Source organism: Eptesicus fuscus, chromosome 19, assembly GCF_027574615.1.
Source record: "Eptesicus fuscus isolate TK198812 chromosome 19, DD_ASM_mEF_20220401, whole genome shotgun sequence".
Classification (NCBI taxonomy): domain Eukaryota; kingdom Metazoa; phylum Chordata; class Mammalia; order Chiroptera; family Vespertilionidae; genus Eptesicus; species Eptesicus fuscus.
Window position 1 is genome coordinate 4,235,443 of NC_072491.1, and position 12,832 is coordinate 4,248,274.

General features: G+C 54.7%; 1 protein-coding gene across 1 annotated transcript in view; it reads left to right on the forward strand.

Moving 5' to 3' along the window:
• KCNQ3 (potassium voltage-gated channel subfamily Q member 3) overlaps nucleotides 1–12,832 on the forward strand; it is a 160,340-nt gene that overhangs the window by 136,310 nt on the left and 11,198 nt on the right. The window contains exons 5-9 of the mRNA XM_028136320.2: nucleotides 2,820–2,975; nucleotides 4,009–4,119; nucleotides 4,670–4,765; nucleotides 6,135–6,229; nucleotides 8,111–8,137. Coding sequence (XP_027992121.2) covers nucleotides 2,820–2,975; nucleotides 4,009–4,119; nucleotides 4,670–4,765; nucleotides 6,135–6,229; nucleotides 8,111–8,137 — 485 coding nt within the window. The remainder of the gene's footprint in view (nucleotides 1–2,819; nucleotides 2,976–4,008; nucleotides 4,120–4,669; nucleotides 4,766–6,134; nucleotides 6,230–8,110; nucleotides 8,138–12,832) is intronic.

The window sequence follows — 12,832 nt, forward strand, 5'->3', positions numbered from 1 at the left end:
TGCAAGGTGGCGTGGGGCGGGAGGAGGAGGCTCCAGAGTCACGCAGATTGGCACTGCTTGTCACCTCGGCGAGAAGCACTCGGCACACGCCCAGCATGTGGAGTGGCTCAGCTGCTGTTGGTCGGTGCCGAGCCCATCGCTCAGCCAGGGGTTGGGCACGATTGTTTCCCATCACACTGACAGGGAGGCACACGCGGAAGGAGGAAGTAGCCTGCCCAAGGTCATGCCCTGGGACGCACACCGGGCAGCCTGGCTCCAGCCCAAGTTCAATGGTTTGCTGCTGGGCGTGGTGGAGCTCACCTCTCCGAGGGAGACCGGCAGCTAGGACCACGGGGCTTAGTCTGATCCCCTCCCAGAGTCCCCTGTACTGGAGCAGGTGTGGGACCTGCGGCAGGCAGAGTCCTGTGCCTGAGCCGAGGGGCTCCATTAGTCCAAACCTTAGCTGCTCCCTGGAGAGTGAAGGAGAACCGTGTGCCTCGGCTCAGGAGGGAAGCCCTTCGGAGGCCCGGGCAGGAGAAAGCAGGGCCAGGCCCCCGTGGAGGGAGTTGTCCAGGGGAACCAGGTGACGACTGCTCCAGGCCCCCGTTCCCCAGAGTTAGACTTTTTAGGGCCAGGAGAGGCCAGGCTCTGCTCCCAGAACCAAGGAGCCCCGAGTGTCCGTGACCTGGCGCAAAAAATGTTGACACCGTCCCGCACGCACAGCCTCTGAAGTGGCCTGAAGGGCCCCCATCGGTCTTAAAAATGAGCCTGGAGCGCCCTGCAGAATGGACCTCCGCCCATCACTCCCCACATTGGCTAGACCCCACCCCTCAGCCGCCACCAACCGCAGGGGCTTGGGCAGGTGCAGGAGCCCACGGGGCAGGTGCCGGAGCCCACGGGCGCCAGGAGCAGCCACAGGCTCTGCCTCAGAGCTGCTGGTGAAAACCGCATCCAGGCTGGATTACCCTGAATAGCCTTTTAAATGGCCGCAAAGCACAGGACTGGGAGACATTTTTGCTCCTCACCCATGACCATTATACCGCCTCTTAATAACCCACAGCTAGTTTTTCTGGGCATAGGATGTGTCTTTGGTTAAGCATCTGATGAAACTTCTGACTCACATCTGGGGGCAGAGCGAATGAAAACACAGGAACGCTAGACCCGCACGCAGCGAGGCCGGAGGCTGGTGCTCACACAGGAGCCCAGGGCGGGAGGTCCTGTTCCGGCTGCCCCACCTGAGCCCCCTGCAGGGCAGACCCTGGAGAGGAGTGGCTGGCTGGATCCCACGCACCATCTACGAACCGCTCGCTCTGTGGAGTGAGCTCACACGTGTGCACTGTGCATAATGAAGAGTTAGACATTCAGACAAGTCTGCTTGGAAAATAGCAAAGGCAGCCCTAGCCGGTGTGGCTCAGTGGATGGAGTGTCAGCCTGCAGACCAAAGGGTCTCATTTTCAATTCTGGTCAAGGGCACGTACCTGGGTTGCAGGCTCCTCCCCGGCCCGGGCCCTGGTCAGGGTTCGTGCTGGAGGCAACCAATCGATGGGTTTCTCTCACATCGATGTTTCTCTCTGTCTTTCCCTCTCTCCCTAAAAATCAATGGAAAAATATCTCAGGGTGAGGATTAACAAAAAAAGAAAAGAAAGAAAGAAAGAAAATAGCCAAGACCTAAAGGAACTAGAGATAAACCTGATCTCTAGTTCGGGGAGCAGACATCCGGGGAGAGTTCACAGTGGAGGTGACGTGAGTCTGCAGCTGGCGCCACGAAGCTCTGGCTGGTCCCGTGGAGAAGGGCCGTTCAGGCAGCGAGACCAGTGTCGGCAAAGGCCCGAGGGAGGCAGGAAGCGAGCTGTCAGTGAGAGCCCAGCGACCCGCAGGCCTGCTGACCGGCCGCCTGCGGGCAGACAGGTGACGGACGGATATCGATACGAAGAACTTTGTTCTCTGACGACTCTGCGGGGATGACAGGCCTAACCTCCAGATCGTGTGCGCCCATAACCTTGACTTTCTCCCCACCCAGGCTACCGAGCTGCACCTTGAAGTTGGAATGGAATGAGGGAGAGCGAGCCTTAGGGATTGTCGCGGTCGGGTGTTTCAACTCCAGTGACGCCCATGTTTGCCATATCTCCGCACCAGCCTTACTCTTCCTTAACTTTTTTTTTTTTTGCAGTAGCTTTCTCTGGTTTACTTACTCATGTGTCCTAGTCTGTCATGTGGTAGCATGCATGACATATAGGTTTTAGGTGTCATTTATGCTCATTTTTAATACGGTTTCAATCAGTAGGTGACTCACATGAAAACTGCCTCTGCATTCCGCCAGTAATGCACATGGCACTTCCTGGAACTCTGTGGTCCAGTCTTTCATTTTAAAAATCGGGGAACTGAGGCTGGGAGGAGGGGTCCTGTGCCCAGGGTCACACAGGCACTTGGTGGCAGGCGGGGCCTGTCCACAGCTCTGTGCACTGTGCACACTAGCCCCCCCAGTGTCGGTTTCCAGTGGAACGGAGCTTTAGTCTGCCCAGTCCTGCGTGGTTTCAGTCTCCTGAGTTCCAAGCCTTGTCTCAGAGGCAGCAGTCTCGCGTGCCCCCGAAGCCTCAGAGCTGTGATATCGGGGTCCCCGCCCCCAGGGGTGGAATTCTTCCCCGCCACCCAAGCACTCATTGTGTTAATGCTGGAAATAATGACCACGTCACGGGCCCCATTTTACAGGGATGGGAGGTGAGGCCCAGAGACGGTGAGTAACTTGCCCAGGGTCACAGAGCCGGCAGAGCTGCAATCCACCTCCAACACCCACCCCACGGCCCCCAGGGACCTCTTCCCTTGTCCTCTGCTCTCCCCAGGAGCTCATCACCGCCTGGTACATCGGGTTCCTGACCCTCATCCTGTCTTCGTTTCTGGTCTACCTGGTGGAGAAAGACGTGCCGGAGGTGGATGCGCAGGGAGAAGAGATGAAAGAGGAGTTTGAGACCTATGCAGACGCCCTTTGGTGGGGCCTGGTGAGTCACCCCTGGCAGATCCACCCCCCCCCATGGGGATGGCCTGTTATCCACAGAGAGAGGGGCAGCTGCCCTCTGCAGTCACAGTGAGAGCGAGATTGCCTCCATTTCCCATCCTGCCCGTGGGCGATCCCACAGGCTGCACCCTTGAACAAGCAGGCTTCCCATCGTGTTTATAAGAAGTCAGGCTTCGCAGCAGTCTGGTCCCAGGGTCACTAGGGCCCTTAGCTCATTATCTGTAGGCTATTACCAACCAAGCCATGCATGTGCGAACACACACGGTGACACAGGCCTTCGGACACAGCTGGCGACTCAGCCCCACACCCACAGGGACACGTGGCACAAGGTGGCACCTGCTGAAGGCGTACTTTGCTCCAGGGCGTTGCTTTAGGCACTTCACCTTTATTAACACAGGTTAAACTCAAACAACTATTATTGGGCCCTTTTTAAAATGGGGAAACTGAGGCATGAAGCCGTTAATTACTGATTCAAGGCAGACCCTGAGCCCGTTAGTGTTTGACCTGGGATTTGAACTCCAGCTGTGGGCTGCAGAGGCCATGCTCTTACCGGCTTTGCTCTCCTGCCTCCTGGGTTCACAAGTACATGTGTTCACATGAATACATGTGATCACACACAGGAGTGCACAGCACATAGCAGACATTGGACACGCACACGTGTGTACACAATACATGTAAATACACTCACAAGCACACATACTCGGTAACGTGGCTATACACAAAATCACACAGATACACGTAGGTACATGCACAAGCACGTTTGCAATTAGTGAAACATTTGCTGAGTCGTTGACTATAGGAAGGAAATCCTTAACTCGGACAGGTGTGCCCTCGAGGGCCCCATATAAGTTCCTTGATACTTGGTAGCTTTTCTCCCACGAGATCTCATTCTAAATGGTCACAGCCCCCCCCCTCCCCCGGTCAGTACAGAGGCTGATGTGATGGGGGGAGCTCAGGGACACACCCCTGGTTTCCCTCTCCCTGGGGGCCCCACGTCTGAGCCCCTCTCCCTTCAGATCACACTGGCCACCATTGGCTATGGAGACAAGACCCCCAAGACGTGGGAAGGCCGTCTGATCGCAGCCACCTTCTCCCTCATCGGCGTCTCCTTCTTTGCCCTGCCGGCCGTGAGTACCTCCTGGGCACACACAGGACCCTCCCCGCCGGCCCTGCTCTGCCTGCAGCCTCGTCTTCCATCCTTTCACACCATGAACTCCAGCTCTGTCCGCTCACTAGCCATCCCTGCAGCGTGGTGTCTGCGCTCTGCCACGCGCTGTGCTGGTCCCTTTGCCGGGAGTGAGTCCTCCTCCAAGACCCAGTGTCAGCGCTGCCTTCTTTAGACTGCTCAGTCGCTCCCTCCTCTGGGCATACCCCTGGAAGGGCATCTCTGAGCCTGTCCTGGGATTGCACGCTCCATGTCTGCGGAAAACACTGAGCCACGCAGATAATAGACTTGCTCAGGGTCTCAGGGCTGAAAGGAGATGGTGGAGTGGCAGAAGTGGTGGGCTAAGTGCCACTGAGCTGGCAGAGGCAGGCCTCCCAGACTTCAAGGCTCCATTTCACCCAGCAGCCTACCCCCTCCTCCCATCACTCGGTGTAGTCACTGCGGGCCTGGGAGTGGGGTGGGCTCCCAGGAGCGTCTGGGGGGCGGACTCAGAGCCTGACTCTTCCCTCCAGGGCATCCTGGGCTCCGGGCTGGCGCTCAAGGTGCAGGAGCAGCACCGGCAGAAGCACTTTGAGAAAAGGAGGAAGCCGGCTGCTGAGCTCATTCAGGTCTGTCTGCTGCGGAGGAGCTGGAGGGAGTAAATCTGTGTGTGTGCATGCCTGGTGCAAGTGTGCACACACGCGGGTGGGTGTGCATGTATGTGGTACACATGTGGGGGCATGTGCATGTATGTGGGCATGTGTGTGTCTGTGTGTGTTTATACAGGAGTGGGCATGTCCTGGTCTGGGACCTGACCCAGGACCGGCTTCCACGTGGGTGGCTGTGGTGTTTCTGTGGTTGGCTGTAAGGCCGGGCTCGGTGGGTACTTAGTGACAGTCCTATCCCTCTCCCTTCCGGGTTCTACGCCAATCAGGAATAGTCGGTCTCAGGACTCAGACCAACCCATCTGCTGTGTTTTTTTAAATATGTTTTTATGGATTTTAGAGAGGGAGAGAGAGAGAGAGGGAGAGAGAGAGAGAAACATCCAAGAGAGAGACATCGATCGGCTGCCTCCTGCACGCCTCCCACTGGGTATTGAGCCTGAAACCTGGGCATGGCTCTAACTGGGAATCCAACTGGTGACCTCTTGGTGCCTGGGTCAATACTCAACCACTGAGCCACACCGGCCGGGGCCATCTGCTGTTTTGCTAACTAAGCTGCAGTGGAGAGTTTGGGTCTTTCTACTCCCCACCTCAGTCTTAACCGGGGGACCCACCAGGAAGTCAGCCTGGTGTCCAGGAGCTGAGCCAGTCGCCAAAAGGAGGTGTGGCCTCCCCTCTGCCAGGGCTCGGGCGTCCATAGCCAGAGAGGAAGAGGTGCCTCACACGGGGAACTGGAACTCACGCTGTGTGCCGCTGTCACGCAGTCCTGCGGCAGCGCTGCTGGCTGCCTGCCGGCTCTCCATGGCCCGCACGCCCGCCCTGGGCTGGGGGCTGGGATGATGGTGAGAGGTGGTGGCAAAGGCAGGAGTGCTCCCATCATGTCAGAGGGACTTACTGCTTCCTGGCGGTGGGGAGCACAGGAATAGGAAAGTGTAGAGTCCTGGCTGCGGCTGCATGGGACTGAATGGCCACCCACTCATGACTTGTGTCCTGGGTAGTGAGTGTCTCTGTGGGGCTGGTACGGGATAGTCCTAGATGCTACCCTACGCACTGTCGTTTCCAGGCCAGCCCCAGTCTCCAAGAGTGCGCCCCATAACCCCAACCCCAAACCACCCAGTATCCAGTAATTCTAGCACGTTAGACTCGAACCCCATCTCCGCTGTCTCTTGCACCCAGAAGTGGCACCAAAGACAGTATGTGTCTTCCTACGGATGTGAGAGTCACGGGGATGTGGTGCCCAGACTCCTCTCTCTCTCCAAGGGCATGAGCTGCGCTCTCAGGCTATGGGGCCGTGGGAGCCGTCGGGTCACACCAGGCCGGTCTCTTCTCCCCGCAGGCTGCCTGGCGGTACTACGCTACCAACCCCAACAGGATCGACCTGGTGGCCACATGGAGGTTCTATGAGTCAGTCGTCTCTTTTCCGTTCTTCAGGCAAGTGGTGGGTGACCCGTCTGGACCGCTCAGGGCGTGGCCAACTGCCCCTCCCGTGGGTCTGCACTGGTGCCCGTGGGCACACATTAGAATCACCAGGGAACTTAAAAACTCCCAGGGCCCAGGGTGATTAATCACACTCCCCCAGGAGGGGACTCACACATCAATACTTTTTAAATATATTTTTATTGATTTCAGAGATGAAGGGAGAGGGAGAGAGAGATAGAAACATCAGTGATGAGAGAGAATCATTAATCGGCTGCCTCCTATACACCCCACACTAGGGATGGAACCCACAACCCAGGCATGTGCCCTGACTGGGAATCAAATCGTGATCCCCTGGTTCATAGGTTGATGATGCTCAACCACTGAGCCATGCCGGCTGGGCGGGCATATTTTTAAAGAAACCTCACATGACTCAGGGTGCCGATGTTGAGTGGCTGATAAGGGAAGGTCCTATCAATGTTTGAACGGGATCAGTGGCTGAGGAAGTGGGGAGCCAGTGCGAGGGGCCCCCCTGGCAAGGCATGCTTCCCCCACCCCACATGGCCTGCACCTGCTGCCACTCCGGACGCGGAGAATGGCCAGGCAGATGATGGAGAAGGCCTGAGCTCATGGTCTTGGAGAAGGAGAAAGGATGGGAAGGGATGCCCCTCATTCTTTAACACTGCTCCCCAGTCCTCCTCCTTCTGTCTCCCCTCAGCCTACGCCCTCACCCTTTCCCTCTGTCCTCGTGTGTCAGGAGGGAAAATGGGCCAGAGGCTGTGTGGCCAGCCCAAGGCCAGACTGGAACCAGATGTTGAGCTGACCATGAACTAGAGATTCCTAACTCTCCAGCTGTCCCTGTACTCCGCTACCACGATGCCTCTTCTCTCCCCATTTCTCCCCTCCCCCATCCCAGCGATAGGCCAGTTATTCACTCAGTGTTTATTGTGCACGCACCGTGGGCCAGGGTATGGGGTGCTCAGATTTTGGAGCTAAAAATACAGAGGCTCTGGCCCCACGCAGTTCATGGGCTACCACGTAACTCTAACATCATGCGATCTGAGTACAATCCCACTTGTGAGATCATCTCAGTGTAGACCCTGGGGAGTTGGATAAGAAACACCCCAAAAAAAGGGGGGCCCTTTCTGCTGGAACGCTAAGGATGAGCGTGACTATCCAGGCAGGGGAAAGAGGCAGGGAATTCCCGGCAGAGCCTGAGTGAAGGCTCAGAGTCACAAATGTGTGCAGAGCACACGCGGCCTCGTGGGGAGTGGTATGGGCACCGAGCCACGTGGCCTGGGTTTGAGTCCTGACTCTGCTGCTTCCTAACTGTGAGACCTCGAGCAATTCCCTTAACCTCTCTGTGCCTCAGTTTCCTCATCAGGAAAATGGGCATGATAATAATACTCCATAGGGTTGATACACATTGATCCATAAAAAGCACTTATAATGGTCTCTGCCTATTAATTACTGCTCAATAATATTTGCCATGATGATGTCGACTATGGTGGTGATGGTGGTGACAGAGTGATGGGTGTGGAGCTGCTAAATGACGATATTCCTGGTTCCCTGGTCTGTCCCCATCGCTAGACAAATGCCCTGAGCCCAGCACAGGGCCTGGGGCAGAGAAGGTGATCAGCAACCATTTTCTAGACGAGCGAATGGATGGATGAGTGAATGGCTGAGAAGAGCCTTGAGCGGGCAGAGCAGCAGGGGCCTGGGGTCTAGCTGGAGACGCCCATCTCGTTCAGCGGGTCCCTCAAGACTCACCGCCTCGCCCTGGAGTTCCCCTCTCTCCCTCTGCCTCCATCAAAGGGAAGCTGGGGGGGCACTGTTTGGGGCGAGGGTTCCGTACAATTCATGCTTTATTTCTCTCTCTCCCTCGTCGCCTTATAGGAAAGAACAGCTGGAGGCAGCAGCCAGGTACGTTTCTGATTGTGAATTTCTTTTCTCCCACCACTGTGTCGGGACAGAGGGTCCAGTTCTGTGTGGTGTAGGGCCCCTGGGCGGCCATGCTGGTCACGGGTAGGATTTGGGGACCACTCTTCCTTGTCGCAGTTTCAAGCCACGGCTCCTTGCTGAGTTTCTCCTCGAGGTGGTTTCAGTGCCAGGAGTCCCACACACGCTATCTCAGTGGGTCCTCCCAGCCACAGTGCATCCTCCTATCCTCACGTTTGATTGAGGAGATTGGGGCTCAGAGGGACTGTGTCATGTCACTCCCTCTGGGTCACCCAGCTAGCTGAGTGACAGGACCAAAATTCAGACTCAGGTCTGAACGTGAAGACCACGATACTTCATTACGTATCGCTTCCTCTGCTCCCTGGGCCCCCGGGTGGCTCTTTGAAAAGGGAGTCAGGACTGGAGTTCGTGGCCCCACAGCTGTGGGCGCTTCCCAGTGAGGCTGTGGGCCTTCTCTGTCCCTCCCTCTCGCTCCCTCTCGGGAAGATGCTGCGAAGCAGGGAGCCTGGACCTGCTCGAGGCTGTGAAGCAGGACCGCCCCTGCCAACGTCAGCTTAAATATGTGTTTGATCTGTTATGTGGACAAACTGCTTAGGGACCTTGCAGTCTCCTAGACCAGTGGTCAGCAAACCGCGGCTCGCGAGCCACATGCGGCTCTTTGGCCCCTTGAGTGTGGCTCTTCCACAAAATACCACGGCCTGGGCGAGTCTATTTTGAAGAAGTGGCGTTAGAAGAAGTTTAAGTTTAAAAAATTTGGCTCTCCAAAGAAACTTCAATCGTTGTACTGTTGATATTTGGCTCTGTTGACTAATGAGTTTGCCGACCCCTGTCCTAGACGGTCAGCTCAACGGCGTCCTTCTGCAGCTGCCAGGAGTGGGGCAGAAGGGGTGGCAGGGCCCTGGATCAACGTGTAGGGGAACCACTCAGGGACAGTGGTCTGTGGGAAACTGGGTCCAGTCCTTCCGAATGGGGTCCATGGTGCCCTCTCCCCTCCGTCACCCCACCTTAAAGAGACCCTTTAAGACAGCGCTCTGAGCTCTGAGCAAAAACACAATACCGCCTTGCCCCTTCTTTGTGCCTGTTTTCAAAGGATGAGCGTTTCTTTCTTGCACCCAGTTTGGGCTGTAGGGGGCGCTGGGGGATACTGCTGAGGAGGCTCAGGGGACATCTGCTAGGGAACTGCAGAGGCACACCTCAGAGGTCTTCTTGCAGGTACTTTTACAGAAGCCTAGCCCCCCACGAGGGCAGGCTCGCCCCAAGTTACAGAGCCCAGGGGTGACACAGTCCAGGTCTCAGGACTCCCAGCGGAGTGCTCTTTCCCCTCCTTCTCTCAGGACCAACAGGGTTTTAGATCATGCAAGTGTTGATACTGCCAATTACTCAGTCTACTTTTGGAGCCTTTTCTGTACCGGCATGAACAGATTCAGCCAAACTGGAACATCCATGCCAAAGTCACTGTGCACTGGGTTAATGAAGGCCGGAGAGTGCATTTTCAGGCTTACAGAAAAAGTAGATGGATGATGGGTGATGGGTGATGGATGGATGGATGATGGATGATGGATGATGGATGGATGGATGATGGATGATGGATGATGGATGATGGATGATGGATGGATGGATGATGGATGATGGATGATGGATGGATGGATGATGGGTGATGGATGGATGGATGATGGATGGACAAACTCTTTATTCTACGAGTGTCAGAAACCCAACTTAAATGACCTTGGACTGGGAGGAAAATGTCATGGCTCAATGGTCACCCATCAGACATGGTGGGAACCCGTGGCAAACAAGGAATGGGACCTTCTGGGATTCTCCCTTCTCTCGCCTCTGCTTCTCTTTGTGGTCTCACTCTTTCGGCTGACCTTCGCCATCCTGATAAAGTGTGGATGCAGGCAGCCCCAGGATCCTACACTTTCCTTTGTCTGCACGCAGCTCCAGTGCAGAAATTCCCAAGGGAAGCCCTTGGGTTGGCCCAGTTAGTGTCCCACATGCACACTTTGGACAGACTCTCTGGCTCAGAGAGGGAGAGGCCACTGCCAGCCCAGCCCTAGGCCAGCGTCCACTGTTAGAGTGACTGGGTGTGAGGTCACGATGCTATGATTGGCAGCTCGCGTTAGAGTCACTTGGTTGAAGTTGGAGCAATCAGTTCCCCAACAGAATACGGTCCTTTTCCCTAAAAAACAGGGATGAAACATAGAGCAGACAAAAATCACAGTTGCCCCTGATGTGCATCAGCTCTACCCATAATTCTCAAACCCCTAAAATAATATTGCATTACACACCATCAACAATAACCCCCCCACTCCCCACCCCAGCCTCACTTATTCCACAGAGCGCACCAAGAAAGACAGGTGTGTTGTGTGCGAGACATTGTGTGTTCTTTTGTGTGTGTGTGTTTGTTTTTATCATTAATTTCAGAAAGGAAGGGAGGGGGGAGAGAGAGACAGAAACATCAATGATGAAAGAAAATCATTGATTGGCTGCCTCCTGCACACCCCTTACTGGGGATCGAGCCTGCAACTCGGGCAATGTGCCCTTGACCCCAGTGCAAAAATTTCCATGTGCCAGGAACCCAGGACCCCTCTGTTCGCAGGCCAACGCTCTGTCCACTGAGCCACACCAGCTAGGGCTGGGACATCATTTGAAGCATCAGTTATGACTGTTCATTAGACAGGCAGCACGCTGATGATCAGGGGTATTTGTCTGATAGAAACTAGCATTTTCGAATGTTCAAAACAGGAACCTGTTGACAATGCTGTTTACTGGAGCCCAGTCGTTCACTTTGTATTTCCGAGCAATTCAGTCTGAACAGCAGCCTTTGGGCTGTTCTCTGCATTCGTCTTTGGAGAGGGAAGCAGTGTGTTCCAGGCAGCTTCTTTATCTCCTGTCTTGTATTATGTCCTTCCCAACACAGCTGTCAGATTTAGTAGACGATCATTCTTTGGATCAGAGAATTCAAGCATCGTAACAGTTGTTTATAAAGAATGCACACGGCTTGTCAGGTATAGTTCTAAGCACATCTAGCCCTCACAGTGAGCCCTTGAGCAGAAGCTATTTTTAACCCCCATTTTACAGATGAGAAAACTGAGGTTCAAAGAGGCAAGTGACTTGCACAAGGTTATATAGCTAAGAAAGCTGCGAGAGCAGGACTTGGCCTATCTTTGTAGTTCGTGGCCTCAGCCACTGAGAGTTGGGAACAGTTAACCTAATCCGTTTTGTTTTCTTCCGCCTTTTCTTGGCTCACGTAGCTGGAGTCCCTGCCATGAGAGGGGGCTGTGGAGGCAGGGAAAGGCTCGGAGCCAGGATATACTACCGAGGGAAGGAGCATTGGTCAGACGCTATAATTCAGGCTTTGCTTTCTTCCTGTGACATCAGCCACATGAAATTCATCTCCCGGGGTGATGGAGGATGTTGGCAATAAATCCCCTTCCGTGCCCCGGAATCAATGACTGTTAAAGGTGTGCAGGAATCCAAATCTCAATTAAGCCAAGCCCCTCATTTTACTGATGAGAAAATTATTACCCGGAGCAAAATAAGAACCTTGGACCCAATTTCGACCGCTGTTAGTATTTTCTGCCATCCAGACCCTGCAACATGGGGGCCAGGCTGCAAGTAACTGAGAGGCAGAGATGAGACCTGGGCCAATTTTAACCTCCGAGGGATTCCCTGCACATCCTAAGGGCTCGGTCTCACTTCTCCTTTTGGAACATGGGGGAGTGCCCATTTACAGCACCCCATTCCCTCTGAATTATGAACCAGTTGAAAAATAGACAGGCGTTTCTGAGCAGAATCAAAGTACCGGCTACGTGTGCTGGCTGAAGCCCATTGGCTATGGGGGTGACAGTGAGCTTCCTAACGCTCCCCACTATGTCTGGCCATGTTTCAGATAAAAAGTCTTTTAGATGAAAGAAGGGTTGAAAGTTTCCCGGGAACAGGTCACAGCATGTGCACAGGCCCAGAGGTGTGCGGTCAGGGAACTGCCCAGGGTTGGGGCCCGACTTCCCTGGGGCTGAGAGCTGAGTCAGGGGCCCAGGGCAGGGGCCGCCTCCCCCAGGGCAGAACAATCTTGAGTTTACCTGTGTGAGCCATGTCCCGCGTGATTCAGGGTTCGGGATCTGGAGAAGGGCCGCGCGCAAATGACAGAGACGAGACAAGAAATAATAATTTGGAAATATTGGGGGCCAGGCGAAAGTCCAACTCAAGGGGAAGGACTTTACTGGTGCCCAGGCCTTGCCAACCTTTTATTCAATTTTGGATACACATATAGCCCTTAGGCAGGCAATTCCGGTAACAGACAGACTATCTTAAAGGTCAGTAAATATTAGTAAAGATTTACTCTGAGACTATTTGGTCAGGAAACTGCTTGAGCCACCATTGTCTCAACTAAACAATCGGAGCATAGCTCTGGCCCTTGCCAGGGCTCAAGGTTCACCAGCCTTCCTGGCTCCTTCTTTACACTTCTCTGATAGTGAAGACAATGGGTAGCTTCCAACATTTACCTTTCCGTCCCCAGTCCATTGAGTTGCAGTTTTCCCAGTTCACTTTTCAGAATTGTCTGTCTGCACTTACCCAGTCAGGCACGGGCTTTCCAAGGAAATGTGACGTCAGTACCAGGGAGGGCTTTTCTTGCCACACCCGCAGCACCTCAGAGCC